The 20,461-nt window shown below is 39.7% G+C and overlaps 1 protein-coding gene and 1 long non-coding RNA gene across 11 annotated transcripts in view; both read right to left on the bottom strand.

The window, feature by feature from the left end:
• The window catches only part of LOC106728034, a 95,576-nt gene extending 76,944 nt beyond the window's left edge, over positions 1-18,632 (bottom strand). For 5 of the 10 annotated variants that reach the window (XR_001364284.1, XR_001364280.1, XR_001364277.1 and 2 more), the window contains exons 1-2: positions 18,524-18,632; positions 3,333-3,423 (exon numbers count right to left, since the gene is read on the bottom strand). Coding sequence is in view for 5 of the 10 variants with exons in the window: in XM_014548829.1 (XP_014404315.1) it covers positions 3,333-3,423; positions 18,524-18,629 (197 nt within the window). In the remaining 5 variants the exon portion in view is untranslated. Of the gene's footprint in view, positions 1-2,525; positions 2,612-3,332; positions 3,424-17,917; positions 17,978-18,523 lie in introns of those variants that run through there. The other 5 variants (XM_014548851.1, XM_014548835.1, XM_014548832.1 and 2 more) reach the window with 3 other exon arrangements.
• A 40-nt stretch (positions 18,633-18,672) lies between these two features.
• On the bottom strand, positions 18,673-20,455 carry LOC102253230. The gene is made up of 3 exons (XR_001359345.1): positions 20,103-20,455; positions 19,630-19,763; positions 18,673-18,710 (listed from the first exon to the last, which is right to left on the bottom strand). It is a non-coding gene; the product is annotated as an uncharacterized LOC102253230 (long non-coding RNA).
• Between the last annotated feature and the right edge of the window lie 6 nt (positions 20,456-20,461).

Genomic DNA, 20,461 nt, shown 5'->3' with positions numbered 1-20,461 from the left:
AATAATCATAGCAACAGTACATGTAGTAGGTGTAAACTGTAAAAAACCCAGATGTCCAACACAGCAGCATGGATAAATAAACTGTGGTAGATTTATACAACAGAATACTACAGAGCTATGAAACTGAACAAACCACAGCTACATTCCACAATGTGGATAACAAATGGAAGAAGCAAGACGAAAGAAAAGGGCAATTATGATTCCATTTATATAGAGTTGCCAAACAGACAACCCTGAACTATATGGATGTTTCTGGTGCATATGGTACACGCTTAAGTGGTAAGATGAAAAGCAAGGAAACGAATACCTAAAGAGTGCGGAATTGAACCTGGTGGGCAAACTTTTTGACTCGAGGGCCACAATGGGTTCTTAAACTGGACCGGAGGGCCTGAACAAAAAGCATGGATGTAGTTTTTGTGTGAACTAATATAAATTCAAAGTAAACATCATTACATAAAAGGGTACGGTCTTTTTTTTTTTTAGTTTTATTCATTTCAAACGGGCCGGATCCGGCCCACGGGCCATAGTTTGCCCACGGCTGGGCTAGAGCATACTTGAGGAAGGGGGACAAGTGGGGTGTATTTGGGAAGAGATCCACTAGGCTTCTGACACGCTGGTCAAAGTTGTCTTTTTTTTTTTAACCTGGGTGGCAGTTACAAGGGTTGTATTTACTCTTACAATCATTTATAAATGTATGTTATGTTATCCCTTTTTAAATAAGCACATTATAAGTAACTAGAGGCCCAGTGCATGGATTCATGCACCAGTGGGGTCCCTCGGCCTGGCCTGTGGGGATCGGGTCGAAACCGGCTCTCTGACATCCCCCCAGGGATCTCGGATTGCGAGAGGGCGGTTCTCGGGTGACATACCCCGGAATCGGGCTCCCTCCTCTCTAGTTCCGGCTGTGTCACCCGAGAACCCCAGTTGCCAAGTCACCGCAGCTCGGCAGCTCCTGCGTTGAGTGTCTGCCCCCTGGTGGTCAGTGCACGTCACAGCTACCGGTCAGACGGTCGAATGGTTGGACAGCTGCTTAGGCTTTTATATATATAGATAGTAAAACACATCTAAAAACCCAAGGGTTACTATGCTATATATTAAATGCATACATACACATATGTGTGGGTATAATACACACACTAAACCCTATTGGCTTCAAGGGAAAAAAGAGAAGAGTGGTTCTATATTAGAATCTTGTTTCCCTACTCTTCTGTTGAGCACATAGTAAGAGTTCAAATGTATTTTTTTTAAAATATATTTTATTGATTTTTTACAGAGAGGGAGAGAGATAGAGAGTTAGAAACATCGATGAGAGAGAAACATCTATCAGCTGCCTCCTGCACATCTCCTACTGGGGATGTGCCTGCAACCCAGGCACATGCCCTTGACCGGAATCGAACCTGGGACCTTTCAGTCTGCAGGCCGACGCTGTATCCACTGAGCCAAACCGGTTTCGGCCAAATGTATTTTTTAAAAATGAAAGAAATAAGGGTTTAAAAGTACACCAAAATGTACTATTCCCTATAATGAAAATTATGTGGCTTTTGGCTGATGGTGGAATGGCATGGTACATATTCTTCGTCCTTCCTTTGTCTATTGACACATGTTGCTGACGTAACTATGCAAAAGCAGCACCTGAGAAACATGGGCATCTTCCTGTCCTTACAGCTGTGACACAGAAGCAGCTGTCCTTTGATCTTATACCTAATGTCCTGCCCCTAAGTTTCCTGCTCCCACCAGTAATGTTGATTCTAATCTTAAAAAAAATTGGCTTATTTGAAAAAACAAACAAAAAACACAACCCTAAACTAATCCAGCCGTGTCCGCCTATAATAGAAATGATCTGACTTGAGTTAAGCCTTCATCAGTCTATTTTTCTCCACGCTCCTAAATTGGGTATTAGGTTACTGTGTTACCCTTCCATCTGCTCTGGATGAAACCTACAACAACATCTAAAAACTGGTGATACAATATCCTCGGAGCCCCTTTCACAGCAATGATCCCAATACATACCTTGGTAACAGACTGACAATATAAAACTGATGCATCACACAATAAAGAAACTGGGTTTACCAACTGCCCACCTCTACACTCCAGAATAGATTTACTAAAAGGAGCACAGAAAAATCTGTACAATGACTTTATTCTTCCCTCTGTGATTATCATTATTCTATAGCTCCTGGGTAGGTCAAAAGCAATTTCATATTTAAGAATACCTGAATCTGATCTGTGCTCTTAGAAGTTAAATTTCATTTTTCAAAATCAATACCACAAAGTAATGTTCTGGCGGGAAGAATGTAGAGGGCAATACAGTTCACTCCTGGGTCTTTCAAAGGTTTATCCATGGCACAGCTTATTTCAAGCAAACCTTGATCCGAAGCTTGGTAAAATAACCACCAACACTGCTTAGGTCACATGTGGTCAACACTGTCTACTTCATCTAACATCCAGAATCAAGGCCTTAAAGGCAACATTTTTATTTGCCCCTCTTTATCCTGGCAGAGATAAACACTGAAAGAAAATGGGGGTCTCATTTTAGGGTGGTGCTTTATTTCATCCCGAGTTAATACTTCCTCTAATTGTTGCTTCTGAAAAAGGTGATTATGCATAAATTCTGCATGGAGGAAAGGAAAAAGACAGATACATAGAGCAATCTTATAATGAAGTTGCATTATTCTACCTAAGTAATATCCATGTTATAGCCCATCATTTGACTCAAAAGATATTTCCCCAAATTCTATAACCACATACTCTTAAGAACATGAGATAACAGAATTATAGATACAATTTTGTTCCCCAACAGTACTGTTATAAATGGGGTACAGTGAATTAGAATTTCCAAAAATATCACTTTCATTCAAATACAAATTCTAAGACTATTTCAAAATCAAATCTTATTTCATTGGGATTAGTTACCATTTGGCTTATATATACCAGGGTTGCCTCACTTATAATGAAATAAAAGAGTGACATTCAGGACATAACTTTTTGTTTTTTTTTTATGGAGAAGAAGCAAATGTGTTCTAGGACAAAATGTAAACTTCACATACTAAAAAAGCATTGCAGCCCTAGCCAGTTTGGCTCAGTGGATAGAGCGTCGGCCTGTGAACTGACGGGTCCCAGGTTCGATTCTGGTCAAGGGCATGTACCTTGGTTGCGGGCACATTCCCAGTAGAGGGTGTGCAGAAGGCAGCTGATCAATGTTTCTCTCTCATCGATGTTTCTAACTCTCTATCCCTCTCCCTTCCTCTCTGTAAAAAATCAATAAAAAATATATTTAAAAAATAAATAAATAAAAAAGCATTGTAACAGAGGAGGGATAAAAATAACACTACCTTACATCTGTGATGAACTCGAATTTAAACCCCAGGCCTTCCCATTGCATGGCTCCTGTGCTTTCAACACACCACAGCTGTCCTTGGTTTCCTTAAATTTTCATATGAAAAAAAAGAGTAATTTTAGTAAGAAACTGCAACATCTCATCTTTTGGCTTTAATAAGACAAACATACATTCTCATTTACTTCTACCACCCTGCCCAAATGACTATGTGTAGAATAAATTCTGAGTAAAATAAATACACACGTATTTCATTATTTTTTTTCATCTCTATTTATCCCCTTTATATCTAACTCTTCCACCTCCACCCATCCCCATGGCCCCCGCAATCACCAGGCATTTTTTAAAAATTTATCTTTGTTGTTAAAAATTTTACAGATGTTCCCCTTCTCCCCCTCATTGACTCCTTCTAGCCTGTTCCCCCACCCCCTCTTCCCAGGCCTTCACCACACTATTGTCTGTGTTCATGGTTTATGCAGACATATTCTTTGGTTAATCTCTTCCCACCCACCCACCCTTGTTATCCCTCTGAGATTCATCAGTCTGTTCCATGTTTCTATATCTCTAGATCTATTTTGTTCATCAGTTTATTTTGTTCTTTAGATTCTACATGAATGAGATTGTGTGATACTTGTCTTCCTCTGACTGGCTTATTTCACTTAGCATAATACTCTCCAGGTTTCTCCATGCTGTCTCAAAGGGTAAGAGATCCTTCATTTTTACTGCTACATAGTATTCCATGGTGTAAATGGATCACAGCTTCTTTATCCACTCATCTACTGATGGGCACTTGAGCTGTTTGCAGATCTTAGCATTGTAAATTGTGCTGCTATGAACATAGGGGTGCATATATCCTTTCTGACTGGTGTTTCAGGTTTCTTAGGAAATATTCCTCCAAGTGGGATCACTGGGTCAAATGGCAGTTCCATATTTAATTACCACAGGCATTTTCTAAGGAAACTTTTTCCCTGAAGATTTTCCTCTAACAAATATGAGGAATTAGATTGCAGTCATATGCCTTCTTTTTCTACACTTCAGCAGCAGTCAGTGACCAGAGGGAGGTAACCAAAGCAAGATTAGGATCCAGAGCCTGAACAGAATAGTATAGATGGTTTTAAATGAACACTAAACCAGAAATTCAGTGTAAATGGTTTCTAAACCAAATAGGGTTTAAAATTAATTAAATACTTTTGGCAAGAAGCTTACTTGTTAATTCTTTAAAGATATTCAGATAATTTCAACCATCCAGCAGCTTCACTTACAATTTTTTTTGTTAATCCTCACCCAGGGATATTTTTCCATTGATTTTTAGAGAGAGAGTAGAATGGAGGGGGAGAAACAGAGAGAGAGAGAAATATGTATGTGAGAGATACATCGACTGGTTGCCTCCTGCACATGCCTCAACCAGGGCCAGGGATCGAGCCTGCAACTAAGGAATGAGGTAGTGCCCTTGACAGGAATCAAACACACAACCTTTCAGGGCCGATTCTCTATCCACTAAGCCAGCGGTTCTCAACCTGTCGGTCGTGACCCCTTTGGCGGTCTAACGACCCTTTCACAGGGGTCACCTAAGACCATCCTGCATATCAGATATTTACATTATGATTCATAACAGTAGCAACATTACAGTTATGAAGTAGCAACGAAAATAATTTTATGGTTGGGTCACAACATGAGGAACTGTATTTAAAGGGCCAGAAGGTTGAGAACCACTGCACTAAGCCAAACCAGCCAGAGCTTCACTTGCAATTTTATTTCCTTTAACCCTTTGCGGCCCAATGTTATTTTTGGAATTCAAAGTCTGGTCCAAATTAATTGACAGGATTGAATGTTGAACTCAAGGATGACTCTCCTTCACAGACCCCCCTATTCACATCATTTGTTTTCATTTTATTCTCATAATTTTTTTTTAATTTTTACTTTTCAACTAGAGGCCTGATGCACGAAATTCATGCAAGGGCTCGGCGGCCCTCGCAGACCCTGGCTGCCTTGGCCCGTGCAGCCCAGCTTCATCTGGAAGGTCATCTGGATGGTCGTTCTGCTGTTTGGTGTAATTAGTATATTAGCTCTTTATTATATAGGATTATAGTTGACATTCAATGTTATTATATACTAGTTTCAGGTGTATGGTATAGTGGTTAGTCAATTATATACTTTACAAAGTCATCCCCCTGATAATTCAAATACCCATATTGCCTATATTTCCTATGCTACATCCCCATGACTATTCTGTAACTACAAATTTGTACTTCTTAATCCCTTCACCTTTTTCACCCAGTCCCTCCCCTCTGGCAGCCATCAGTCTGTTCTCTGTATCTGTGAGTCTCTTTCTATTTTGTTTGTTTGTTTTGTTCTTCAGATTCCACATGTAAGTAAAATCCTATGGTATTGGGCTTTCTCTGTCTGACTCATTTCGCTCAGCATGATACCCTCTAGGTCCATCCGTGTTGTTGTGAATGACCTATTCACATAGTTTTGATGCTATTTCCTAAGGACAGTGACCCAGACTGTGTTGTGCTAAGAACACAGCTGCTTCCTTCCTGTGATCATTGGCTCACAAAGGGAGCTGGGCCTGAACTCCAGATGACCTTCCCTGAGAAGCAGAAGACTACACTCAAGTCCGCTGTGACACCCTAGAGTAGCGGTTCTCAACCTGTGGGTCGCGACCCCTTTGGTGGTCGAACGACCCTTTCACAGGGGTCGCCTAAGACCATCCTGCATATCAGATATTTACATTACGATTCATAACAGTAGCAACATTACAGTTATGAAGTAGCAACGAAAATAATTTTATGGTTGGGTCACAACATGAGGAACTGTATTTAAAGGGCCAGAAGGTTGAGAACCACTGCACTAAGCCAAACCAGCCAGAGCTTCACTTGCAATTTTATTTCCTTTAACCCTTTGCGGCCCAATGTTATTTTTGGAATTCAAAGTCTGGTCCAAATTAATTGACAGGATTGAATGTTGAACTTTTTAATGTTCTTATTGCTCAACGTTGGACCTGCTCCCTTTGAGTAAACAACTGTTACATCTAAAATCAAGCTTCCTTCAGTTTGTGGGCAGGCAATGATTGATTATATAAATAAGCAATGAGCTGTATATATAAGGAAAATACAATTTTAAATGCCTGTCTCTGTGTTTCTTTAAACAAGGCGAATGGACAATTCTCACTCTGAGTTAGGTATTTTAAAGATGACTAACTCAAAGAAGGAATTCTAAAACAATCACCCAAAGCATGACAAAAATGTTACCCTGGTGGAGCAGTCTGATAAAACTAACAGCCATAAGCTTCTAGTATCTGAGACTGAAATAGAAAAAATCAAATCTGAGATACAGTTTTTGTTGTCAGGAAAAATTACAAATAAAAATTACTTAAAAAATTTGCAAATCAACTATGTTATAACCACCTGTAGTTTTGATGCTTAACTGTTGTCTGTGATTAAATTCTCTCTTATTCTGTGCCCCTGCTTAGGCTCAAAGTTGGCAAAATTGGTGAATCCGGACAGCAGAGAACCTCCCGCCAAGGGCAGGCAGGAGCCCACGAGAAGCCAGAGCTATGCTCTCTTGCAGTCATGAAGTAGTTATCTAAATCAGTGGTTGCCAAGCTTGTCTGCACATTGGAATCACCTGAGGAGTCAAAGCACTCAAGTCCCACCCCAAGAAAGTGTGATTTAATTGGTCTGGGGTGTGGTCTGGGCTATGGAATTTTAAAGAGATCTCCAGGTGTTTCTAGTGTAGAGAAATTTAGAAACAATTTTGCTGTTGTTGCTGTTAATCCTCACCTGAGGATATTTTTCCATTGATTTTTAGAGAGAGTATAAGGGAGGGGAGAGAGACAGAGAGAAACATCGATGCGATAGAGACACATCGATTGACTGCCTCCTGCACGCACCTGGGCCCAGGGCCAGGGCTGGGGTTCAAGTCCACAATCGAGGCGCGTGCCCTTGACTGCAATTTAACCCAGGACCCTTTAGTCTGAGGGCCGACGCTCTATCCACTGAGCCAAACCAGCTATGGCTATATTCTTTTATATTTTTATGTCCATTTTACCATACTTCCTATATTTTTCTCATGCCATTCGGGATTTGTTATAGCCCGTCATTGGAAGTACTACTTATTCTGGAATATTCCCACAACTGTAAATCCACAGAGGTAAGCCAAGATCCCAAAGCAAAAAGTACAATATATTTATCATTGTCAAAAGAATAAAAGTAGGAAGAATAAGGACATGAATAATTTGAATTTCATAAAATGCTTTTTCATGTCAAGATTACTAGTGTATGGATGGTTTTTCAAATCCACGCCCCAGAAACCTTATTATTTGCCATCCTAAAAGCAGATGGAAGAATTAGAGAATGCTGCCTATAATAATCTGGGTTTAAGCAATGCTCTGGATTTGTGTGACCTGCTCCAGCTTTCCACTTTATCAGATGGAGCAGGGCAGCTGCTGGAACGAGGCATAAGGAATGGAGTCTTACACACAAATAAGGCTGTGGAGGTACTAGGTTCATTAATGTTCTTGTTGGCAGGAATCAAAATGACTTAGAGGCAGCCAAGTAGAATTACAGGTTTGATTTACTTAAGAGATACATGTTATGCAGGCATCAGCATTTTTTTTTTACACCAGCCTCAAGGTGGGCTTGATGATGAGACAGTGCAATCTTCCTTTCACAGTAAGAGTCAGTTGTGTATTTCCCTGTGGTGGGAAGCAAGAAAATAGTTTCAAAGGTTTAAAAGTGTCAGTTTATCAAAAGCAAATAATGGGGCCTGGCTGGTATGGTGCAGTGGTTGAGCGCTGACCTATGAACTAAGAGGTCACGAATGGATTCCCAGTCAGGGCACATGCCCAGGTTGCAGGCTGGATTCCCAGTATAGGGAGCGCAGGAAGCAGTTGATCAATGATTCTCTCTCATCATTGATGTTTCTATCTTCCTCTCATTCTCCATTCCTCTCTGAAATCAATAAAAATACATTTTATAAAAAGCTAACAGTGGGAATACATATCTTTGTTTCTTAAAATAAAAAAGCACCAACAATACATGGACAGGCTGAAACTGGAAAGCTCATGTCACAGTGTCAGGGATTCATAATAAGAATGTGTGACTTTGCTCTGATACACCAGTTAACATGCTTTAAATAGACTGAAGTACTGAGCTGAGTGTGTTGCTCCTTTGAAATTAAAACAATGACCAGATCATAAAGAGGGTATGTGGATATCATATGTGGATGTCATTATGTCCCACCTCATGACACAATGTAATCTGATGTCAGTTCAAAATTCTACCAATAGCTGGGCAAATCAAGGCATTATTCACCGAAATGGGAAGAGGGGCAAAGGTGTCTAAGGAGATGCACGTGATGAGGGGAAAAATAGTGAAAAGCAGCCCATGCGGTTCAGTTTTGAAGGTTTCTTTGGTTTAGTGAAATAGAATGCTTTATATAAGGCAATATAGCTAATTCTCAAGATCTCCCCTCTTCTTGAAAGCTGACTGCAAATCACCAAAACACATGGAGACAAAACAGACGCTATGCTCATGATTACTTCCAAATACACAAAATCACCCACAAAAATGTGCTCTCTTGGCAAGTGACATGTCAATTTGGTTTTCGTTTCTAGTACCAACAGCAACCAGTTGTTTCTTCTGAGGCTTTACATTTACATCTGAAACTGAACTGTTCACTTCCCTCTGTCTTCTGCTTTTGCTGCCCCCATGGTTGCTGCCAAAGTTACAGTCTAACACCCATACAATTGCCAAGCCTGAACCTGGCAGGCAACGTGGGCTCCTCCCTTTGCATTCCAGTGCGACCTCCCAGTCCTATGTGTCCTCCACAGCAAATGAATCCTCCCTCTCCTCTTCATCCCTTCAGCCACCACCACAGGGCATGTCCTCATCCAAACTGATCTCTGGACCCTCATTCTGTGTTCTCTCAATACTCACCCTATCCTTCCAGAGTTTATTCCTTCCCTATTACTCAAATATGGACATATATTTCCCTGATTATTCTCTAACACTTTGTACCTTTACTCTTTAATTCCTTTGCCTGTATGCTAATCCCTCCTCCCCCCATGTTCTAGCTGACTAGCTTTTACTTCGAGCTTCAGACTTGGCCTAACATCTCCTGTCAAACCTTTTCTTACTTTATCAGGCTGCATTAGGTGTTTCCTCTTCTGTGCTTCTTATATCACAGAGCTTCACTTGCAATATGTATATATCATGTGTGTAACTCCCCCGAACATTTGCCACATTGTGATCAGTGTGTTGACTTGTCTTCTCTCCTGATCTGGGGATAAAGGGTGAGCTCTCTCTATCCCTGGCACACAGAAGGGGCTTAATAAATTTATGCTAAATCAGTAATTCTTCATCTACTTATGGAATTGAAAAAATACTGAGGAACTTTGAAAAATTATGAGGCCTGGGCCTCACCCCAGACCAACTTAAACTGAATTTCTGGGGGTAAATCAAGCACTTGTACTTCTTGAAAACTCTCTATTGATTTGAATATTGTTACTGGTAGAAACCCACTGTGCTAAATCACTTATCTGGAAATGCTACCCTCTACTGTATCCTCCACCGCCGCCCCAGAGAAGTGTGAGGGTCTTCTATGACTTTTTTTTTTTTAAGAAAGGACACTGTATTAGTTATCTATGGCTGAGTAACAAGTTACCCCTGAATTTAGCAGCTTAAAACAACCAACACTGATTATCTCACAGTCAATCTTGGTCAAGAATCTGGGCACAGCAGGGCTCAGGGTTTCTCACAAGCCTGTATTCACGGTGTCGGCAGAGGCTGCCTTCATCCCACGCTTAGACAGGGAAGAAGAGCTTGCAGCCACACTCACTCACCTGGTTATGGAGGATTCTGTTCCTCACTGACTGTGGCCAGAAGCCCTCCCCAGTTCCCCTGCCTGTCTGTAGGGCAGCTTACAGCACGGCAACTGGCTTCCACTCAAGTGTCAGAGAGGGTGAGCAAGATGGAAGCCAGACTCTTTCTATAACTTGATCTTGGAAGTGACATCCCATCACCTTGGCCATATTCTATTCTTCAAAAGCATGCTAGCCCAAACTCAATGGGAGGAAATGATACAAGGGCATGGATCTGGGAAGAAGTATCATTGGGAGCCATTTTAGAAGCTGCCTCCCACAGACATTTAATGATACGTGGCTAAAAAATTAACCTACCCTAAAGTTAAGAATCCCAACCAGACTGTCTTAGCATTGTAAAACTGATCCAACCTGCTTTAGCAGAGATGAACCAGAAAGTAAACTGACAGGTGTACTTTCTAATAATAAATTTATATTTTGTATCTTCAGTTGTTTTATCTAACTATAGATGCATTCATTTAAGGCCATTTGGACAAGATAATATCAAAGCAGGTCAGCTTGCATAATTCTAGCCTTCACATGGCCTTATGAATTAGGTCAATGTGCTTTTCAGATTAAAAGTGCTCCTCTTTCTTTTCCCAAACATTTTCTCAATTATACAAGTTCACAGAAAACAGGCCAGTTTAAGGATTTAACATATAATTTATTTTTAGTGAAGGGCAGGTAAACATAAAGGTACAATATAAAAAAAAATAGGAAAGTTCATGTACTGACTTGATGCTGATGAGAGTAAACAATTTTAAGTTTAGCTCTTATTTTGGAGGGAGAAGCCAATGTATTGAACAACACTGAATACTGATCTCACTAACCAGCATTTAAGCCTTCCTTAAAGGGCCTATCAATACAAAAGGATTCATTCATCTTTGGACAACTTATCATTTAATGCTAAGATGGCAAGTTGAAATTGCTTAAAAATATTTAGCAAACTACACAAAGTATTAAAAGCAAAAAGAAATCCTTGTTAAGGCACAAATGACTTGCATCCTTAAACAAGATGTTGACAGCATATTTACACAAAACCCTGAACTTTTCTACTCAAGCTACGAAATGCCATCTCTCCAAATCAATTAATTTTTGGTACAGAAAGAAAGTGCTAGCCTTCCGGACAGAATACTGCCTTTGATAGCATGTTTTTCCTGGAGTCATTTTCCAAATATTTGTTCAAAAATACTAGTACCTTGTAAAGCCTGATGTGATTTTCAAAAGGATATGACCATAATGCAAGGTTATAAAAGATGTAACTGAGAAATTGTGCTTTAAGTACTTTATGCATGGGCATAAGTGACTTATGAACAATCTGTTATAATTTGCTTTTAAAATGATTAAACAGCACCTTTGAGGGGAAATCTGCCCTTTCCTTCAGCTGAGGTGGCAATTCTTAGTGACATGATTATACTAAGACCTGGAAGATAAAGCCATGATCAGCTGCTGTTACCCAACAAAAGCAATTCTGTGTCAGCCACGATGAGTTACTGCAAACATGAGAACTGAAACTAGTGATCTGGACTGTTGAAGCTCTGTAGCCTTTTAAACATTCATTCTCTGAGCCACCCAGTTTTAATAGTCTAGACATGCTTATTTGGGGCTTAAGTTTGAATTTATTAAACTAGCTTAAAAGATAGCTCAGTTGGCTGCCAAATTGAGAGACAGGTTGAAAACAGACGGGACACCTAAAAAACTGGTAAGTTTTCCTTTCACAGTAATGAGTTAGCAATCTAAAACAACCTTTCATGTATTCCAGCCTTGAGCAAATGAGTAAATACACTAAGGATAATGGCAATCAGGTTTCCTTCTGTTGAGGAAATTACCAAGATGAAAAAGGAAAACTAGAAAGTAGTGACAGACTGAAATTGAAGTTACCAGTATAAACCTGTGGTTTTCAACAGGTATAGAAGTAAATATAGATATTTGTATATATATATATCTGCCTGCTGAGAGGGACTGCAAGCAATGACACATCAGTAGCAATGAGAAAACTTAGCATTCAGCTCTTGGTTCCTGAATTCCATTCTCCACAGAAAGAAAGCAGGGCTCCTTGAAAAAAAAAAAAATATGGCTGCTTCAAGGGCTGAGGCAGGAAAAATACAAGATAAATTTGGAACATGTGGCTGTACCACAAAGTAAGAAAGGACTCAAAGAATGATGAGGACATCATTTTTAGTGGCTCAGTTGGTTGGAGCGTCGTCCTGTAAACCAAAAGGTTGCAGGTTTAATCCCTGGTTGGGTCATGTACAGGAGGCAACTGATCCATGTTTCTCTCTCACATCGATGTTTCTCTCTCTCCCTCTCACTTCCTCTAAAATCAATAAAAACATATCCTCAGGAGAGGATTTAAAAAAAAATGATGAGGACATGGCACAGTGGGGCTCTTGACACATACAGGACACATTCTGGGGCTCTCATCGTCAAATCTGGGAGAAATAGAACATCTAATAAAAAATAATAGTAATGGATTTTAATGCTAGGAATCCATAAGTCCATCTGTTACTAATCAACCAATCAATAAATGTGGGAGAAGGGAAAACACTTTTATTAGAATGTCAACTAAAAAATATAGGTAGAGCCCAGCTAGTGTGGCTCAGGAGTTTGAGTGTCAACCCAGGAATCAAGAGGTCATGGTTTGATTCCTGGTTAGGGTACTTGCCTGGGTTGGGAGCTCAATCCTCAAGTGGGGGTTGTACAGGAGGCAGCTGATCGATGATGTTTCTCTATCATCGATGTTTCTATCTCTCTACCCCTCTCCTTCCCCTTTCTCTAAAAATTAATAAAAACATATTAGAAAGAATTATAAAGATCAAGATAATATTAAAAAATATACATAGGTAGAATGATGGAGTTAGAAAATTGGCCACTCACTTGGATAGGGACAGGGAGGAGGGGAAGGTTTAAGCATCTTGTGGTGAAGCATTCAGTCCCTACAAGGCCCAGTTACATTCCAAGAGCTGTTTTTCAATGGGCGTACAATTATCTGCTGCAGATGCATGACCTTGCTCTAGAACCCCAGGGACCTGCATTGTGATTCTCCTCTGGACTTGCCATAATTCCCACCATTGACACTACAGTCTGCTGGATCAGATGGTCCAAGTGTCAATCAGGGATGTTTGCCCTAAAGCCTGAAACTGTTGCAGAGCCCTTTCCTGTTCTGGGCCCCATTCAAAACTGGCATCTTTCAAAGTCACTTGGTAGGTAAGTGAGAGCATTATTCCTAGTTATAGAATGTGTTGCCTCTAGAAGCAAAAGAGGCCTAACCTACGAAAAATATGCTTAAAAAGAAATGTAAGCATTGAGGTCAGGATGGATGCTAAACATGAATTTCAAATCTGGTTCTTGAGCTTCCTGACAGTAAATCAAAGAGAGGCAAGACTCTTATCAAAAAGTGGCTTCCATAACTGAAACCATGAAAGTCCTAGAAGAAAACTCCCTGACATTACTCTTATTTTTTGGATAGATCTCCTTGGGCAAGGAAAACAAAGGAAAAAAAAATAAACAAATGGGACTACATCAAACTAAAAAGTTTTTGCACAGTATAAGAAACCATCAATATAATGAAAATACAACGTACTGAACGGAAGAAGATAAAATAGTTGCCAATAATACATCTGATAAGGGGTTAATAATTAAAATAAAAAACAAACACAACTTAACACCAAAATAATAACAACCTGATTAAACACTGGCAGAGGACCTGACTAGACAGTTATCCAAAGACATACAGATGGCTAACAGACATATGAAAGGATGCTCAACACCACTAATCATCAGAGAAATGCAAAATTAAAACCTCAATGAGATATCACCTCCCACCTGTCAGAATGGCTATCATCAATAAGTCAACAAAAAACAAGTGTTGGCAAGGATGTGAAGAAAAGGGAACCCTCACATACTGTTTGGTAGGCCTGCAAATATGTGCAGCCACTTTGGAAAACAGTATGAAAGTTACTAAAAAAATAAAAAATAGAACTACTACATAATACAGCAATCCCAATTCTGGGTATTTATATGAAGAAACCTAAAATACTAATTTGTAAATATAAATATATATGGACTTCTATGTTCGCTGCACCATTATTTAAAATATCCAAGCTATAGAGACAACCTAAGTGTGCATTAGTAGATGAGTGGATAAAAAAGCTGTGGTACATTTACACAATGGAATATTATTTGGCCATAAAAGAGTGAAAACTTACCATCTGCAACAACATGGATGGACTCAGAGGGTATTATGCTGAGTAAAGTAAATCAAACAAAAAAAATGACAAATACTATATGATTTCACGCAAACAATGAAAACAGAAACAAACTGGTAGATACAGAGAACAAATTGATGGTTGTCAGAGGGAGGAAGGTTAGAACAATGGTTCTCAACCTTCTGGCCCTTTAAATACAGTTCCTCATGTTGTGACCCAACCATAAAATTATTTTCGTTGCTACTTCATAACTGTAATGTTGCTACTGTTATGAATCATAATGTAAATATCTGATATGCAGGATGGTCTTAGGTGACCCCTGTGAAAGGGTCGTTCGACCGCCAAAGGGGTCGCGACCCACAGGTTGGGAACCGCTGGGTTAGAGGGATGGGTGAAAAATGTAAAAGGGATTAAGAAGTACAAACTGCCAGTTGTAAAAATAGTCATAGGGATATAAAGTACATAGGGAATATAGTCAATAATATGAAGAACATAGGGAATGTAGTCAATAATACTGTAATAGCTATACAGGGTGTCAGATGAGTACTAGACTTGGGGTGATCACTTCGTAAGTTATATAAATGTCTAATCACTATATTGTACACCTGAAACTAATATAATATTGTATGTCAATTCTAATTGAAATATACATTTACAAATTAAATGAAAACAATTTTAAGTGGCTTCCAGAACTTTTTTAGAATAACACTCTAGCCTATCTTAAATGGGATTTTATATAAAAGGGCACTGTATGACACAAAGGACAATGTTTTTGAAAATACAGCGAATATGATTAACATGTTTTATATGGTTACTTCCAATAGTTTGCTTAGGTGAAGGTCAAAGTTGTCATATTAAAATGCTACTTAGTGAAGGTGATATTGCTTGGGCTGTTTTTGCAATACATATTGCTTTTACACTAAAGAATTCTTTTTTTAAAAAAAAATATATTTTATTGCTTTTTACAGAGAGGAAGGGAGAGGGATAGAGTTAGAAACATCCATGAGAGAGAAACATCCATCAGCCGCCTCCTGCACACTCCCCACCGGGGATATGCCCGCAACCAAGGTACATGCCCTTGACCGGAATCGAACCTGGGACCCTTGAGTCCGCAGGCTGACGCTCTATCCACTGAGCCAAACCAGTCAGGGCAACACTAAAGAATTCTTATACCATATGGATTAGTTTTTCCAATTGGACAATAGTTCTTATTTAATGTTTAGGAGACCATAGAACAGAAATAACAGATGACTTGACATGGCTAGTATAATTACATCATTTAGAGGTAGGCCTAATCATTGAACCTCTACATTCAGCAGGAAAGCTTAATGTTTCTCAGAACTTTAACAGGATTGCAAACCAAAGCTTCAGATGTATTTGCTAAAAATTTTATCCCCTCAAAAGGGTGCCCTTCTCTCTACAGGGAATTAGTTTGCTGCAAGTGCATATATAGTACATTCTGGAGATAAAGAATCGTAAAGGTAAACAGTTTCAGTGTTAAAAAGCAGAAACACCCAATTTTCAGTATTAAGTGAAAACAATTCTGTAAACTAAAAGCAGTAACATATAAACCACCTGTATTGACTGTGCACAAACACATTGGAATGTTTCTAAAGTGTGTGGAAAAGGCCAGGGACAGAAAGGAATAATCAACCTGAGCAGCATCTGCTATCTAGTTTCAGTATTTCTTCTGCAATCCACATTGGGAATCATAAAGCTAGAAATATCTAGACAGGTCATCTAGCCTGCATATACACTCACAGCCCATTTTCAAAGATCTCTGTTTAGATCTCCAGTATAGCTTGTTTGTATCTTATTTCTCAGCACCTACAGTCTAGGACAAATTACCTTTATCTTATCAATGAAGATGATGAATCACTACATTCCTAGTACACACTTTTACATACTTGGAAATCTTCAAGCAACTAGCCTTCTTTCATTAACAAGATAATCACAATTCTTTTTATCTTTCCCCAAACATCTTATTTGCTAACCTTGAGACCTTTCTTACTGAGCATCCCTTATTACTTTCCAAACCTGTTGCAACAGTTTGGTACTTTAATATGAGCTTCACAACTCCCCAGGGTTTAGATTATTTCATGATTCCTTCAAACACTAACAGTTTCATTTTTAAGTAGCAATGCTATAACTTGGAATCAATTATTCCAAACAATATTCTTGGTTCTGGGTTAACCAATCTCATATAACTTACCATCTAGTAGGAAAAACAGACATTAAATCAGTAAACAAATAGATGTCAAAATGAGGTATTGTGAAAAAAATAAGAAATAGGGGTAGAGAGGGGTTTTGTGAGGAGGAAAGAAGGCAGCAGCCATGCAAAAATATGAGACTAATGTTACAAGCAATTTTTGGCTAAAGTAGGTCTAACTGGTTATCCTGCTATATATGTATATGCATTCCTTCTGAATTAGATAACATTGCACTGCTCCCTGTTGAATCTTCTCATTCTTACTTTGAAAACTAATTCTATCGTTTAAAAGTATTTCATTACCTCCTTAACTGGTATATCCCATAAGTTTTCAAGAATGCCTTCTAATTTAAACAAGTATTTCATAATATTAGCTAATTTTTAAAATTACATTTAACAATGGATGAAAAATAACAACATTTGAAAAAAAGTTCTTTGTGTTACTGGATAGACCTAAATGACCTTTCTAGAAAATAATAACTTGGCGATGCTTTATAAGCAAAACAGGCTGAATGCAAATTGGCAGAGTATGACCCTTTCAGAAGATAAGACTGAGGAGACGACGGAATCACTGATCAGTTGCTCTAATAGTGAAAGGCCCAATACAGAAGTTAGAGGTTGGTAGACAGGTCAAGTATGTGAGATGAAGCGGCAAATCAACTGTCCAGGTTGGAGAACCTTGTGCACCTCAACAGCTCTTTGAGACATGCTGCCACCACCTGGGCAGCAGGCAATTTTGAAGTATAGGAAGATTTTAGTTGTGATTAACAGTTAATTAACAATTATAGAGTCAAAACGCACACTTTTCATTTTATGAAATTATCGTATTTTTTTGCCAAGTCTTTGAACATTAAAAAAAGGCAGAGATTTAGGCAGATGTGCTTAGAATCCTGCTGTACTTTTTTTTAGAGAGAGAGGGGGAGAGGAATAGAGAGATGGAAACATCCATTAGAGAGAGATATCGATCTGCTGCCTCTTGCACACCCCCTCCTGGTTCATGGGTCAACACTCAACCATTGAGCCACACCAGCCGGGCTCTGCTCTGGTTCCTTATCTGTAAAATGGGTATAAGAATACTATCACAGGGGTTGTTTAGTCTCAGGATTAGTGATAATAGATGTGAAGCATCTAGCTCAGTACCTGGTACATAGTAACAACTCATTAAATAGCTTTAAAAATTATTCTTCTTCAGTATATCTTCCAAATAGCACTAAAACTTGATTATTACTTTTTTTTTAATCACAGAAATATGCCTATTAAAAAATGTATTACATTGTGTATCTATGGAAGAAAAAACTCACAATATAAAACTTAGGGAAGAAACCAGTTCCATCAAAATAAGTCAAATATGTTAAGTGTTGCTGCAGGGAAATAAGCACAAAATGTTGAACATGTAAGAAAGCTCTCAAAACGTTTAGTCAGGTCTAGATCATTACAAGTGAATCTTATTCAGGTTTTACTCATTCACAATTTGACATGCGTCAGGGTAAAATGTAACTTTGTATCATCCAAAGAAAATACTTATAAACAAACACATGACAATGACTAGGAATTAACTTTCTAAGAGAAGAAAAACCTGTTACAATTTTGTAAGATTCCATTTTCAAAATATAATTGCAATAGAGCAGCGATTTTCAACCTTTTTCATTGCATGGCACACTTTAACTAGAGGCCCAGTGCACGAATAAGTGCACAGGTGGGGTCCCTCAGGTTGGCTTGTGGAGATCAGGCACCAGCTTGCGACCCCAGCCTCGCAGCCCCACCTGGCACCTTGCTGTGGCCTGGCACCGCCCCCTCACCTGCGCCACCATCCCGTCCCCTGCCCCCTGCCCCCTGCCACTGGTGGCTGTCTGTAGGGCAATCGGGCCCCCGCTTGCACCTGCCTTGGCCTGGTGCCGCCCGCTCACCTGCTCCACCATCCTGCCACGGTCCCACTCTCGTTGGTGCCCATCGTAGCTGGCAGCGCCTCCACTGCCGCCCGCTGCCAGCGCCATGTATGCTGACACTCGCCATGTTCCGTGCTGCCCCCTGGTGGTCAGTGCACGTCATAGTGAGCAGTCAAACTCCCAGTTGAACTCTCCTTCGAATGACGGCCTAAGGGGACAATTTGCATATTAGGCTTTTATTATATAGGATTCCTAAGTGGAACAACAACAAAAAAAATGGCTTTCTCTCTCTCCCTTCCTCTCTCTCTCTCTCTCAAATCAATTTCTATGCAAAGACAAACCCTACTTAATTAAAAGTGTAAGGTTTAGTTAATTTGGTTATTTACATGGATACAGTTTTATTTCTTAAAAATAAATACAGGCAGACCTCATTTCCCTGTTATTCTAAGCTGGTATTATGAAAGACATTTGAGAGAGAATTAAAACCCATTTAAGGACTTTTTCAAATAAAGAATAAGACCTTAACAAAACTGGCTATGATGTTTCCACTAAATTCCTTATTCTGCATTGCTTATGAAGCATAAGTCAGAAAAGTGGCCAAATCCAGTTCAACTGACAGAATTTGAAAGTGGAAAGAACACCAGCAATAACTAGTATACTTTCCACAAACAGAAGGGGAAAGAGGCTCAGAGTGACTGAGAGTATACATGATCAGCAGAGACAGGTGAATCTCAACTCACAAACTTGACTCTCACTACAGAAGGAACCAATCTTGACACTGCCTCTCATTCAGGCAATGCAGGTTGCAACAGGAGCTCAGCAGTGGCAACTCTATGCCATACCTGGGCTTGCAGCCTGCCCTGGACCTGGAAGCTAGCTCGGTAACACTAGACTGTGAAGGCATGGTAGAACACTAGAGCCAACGAGCTACAGAGGCTTTCTCATGCACTTTTCCCTCTGGCCCAGGACTCCTATGTGCTTAACAAGGGATGCAGCAAACTGTTGGGGAGGCAGTAATGGGGGAAACTGTCTCTCCACCTTGGCCTCTGGAATGAAGGTTAAAATAAATTCTGAACCCCTCCTGGAATTACTACTTGGACAAGTTTTAAAAATTCACATAAAGTTACCTCCAGCAAGAAGTTTTCAGTAAACACAGTCCAGGGACTGACTCTGCTTTTTCTGGCTACGACAGGTACAGGCTAGGTCCAAGTAGCTTTGAAACCATCATCCAAGTTTTCAAACAAGGATAAGAAAACAACTGCTGCTAATAAAACATACAAACATTAACATATGCCCAACGTAACACTATTTTAGATCATTAGATTATTTGCCAAGAGCCCGTTCCCTGGTAAATAATAGTTACTGTTGTTCTACCTAAACTAGTTATACATGTTACAGCTTGCTCCTCAAAGAGTACATTCCATAGTCTTTCAAGAATAAAAACCTGCTTTATTTGTCATACAACAGTGAAGAGGTCTTGCAACATTTGCACAAGTAGTCAAACAGCGCAGTGCAGTGCAGGCCATCACAAAGTTTGGTCGCCAACCAAACCAGAGCTAATCTCTCGGTTCCCGCAGATGAGAAGACAACATTAACTCACTCCTGCTGGTTGACTTTTGCATCCTTTACTTGTGTGCTGAAAGAACAAGTGCCTCTGTGGGAACTCGATGCAGTTTAATTATTGATCGTTTACTTTGGGCAAATATCGATCATTCTTTTGCGAAATGAGTTAGGTTCTTCAATTAAAAACAAACAGCAAAAAGTCCTCACACAGCACGGCTGCATTTCCCCTTAGTAAGAAGATTCAGCGCACCCACCAGGGTCCAACTGTTTTTCCGTCTCCTCTACGCGAGGCTTTAACTGCAGTGAAAGGAGTGGTTGGGTGGCCCTCACCTTGACTTTGGGCAGTTTGTGGGGACCAACGCCTTTCTCGCCGCCGCTCTGGGGTCGGAGTTTCCA

Source organism: Myotis brandtii, unplaced genomic scaffold, assembly GCF_000412655.1.
Source record: "Myotis brandtii unplaced genomic scaffold, ASM41265v1 scaffold115, whole genome shotgun sequence".
NCBI classification, from domain to species: domain Eukaryota; kingdom Metazoa; phylum Chordata; class Mammalia; order Chiroptera; family Vespertilionidae; genus Myotis; species Myotis brandtii.
The sequence above is the reverse complement of the archived record's forward strand: the minus strand, read 5'-3'. Positions and strand labels throughout refer to the sequence as shown.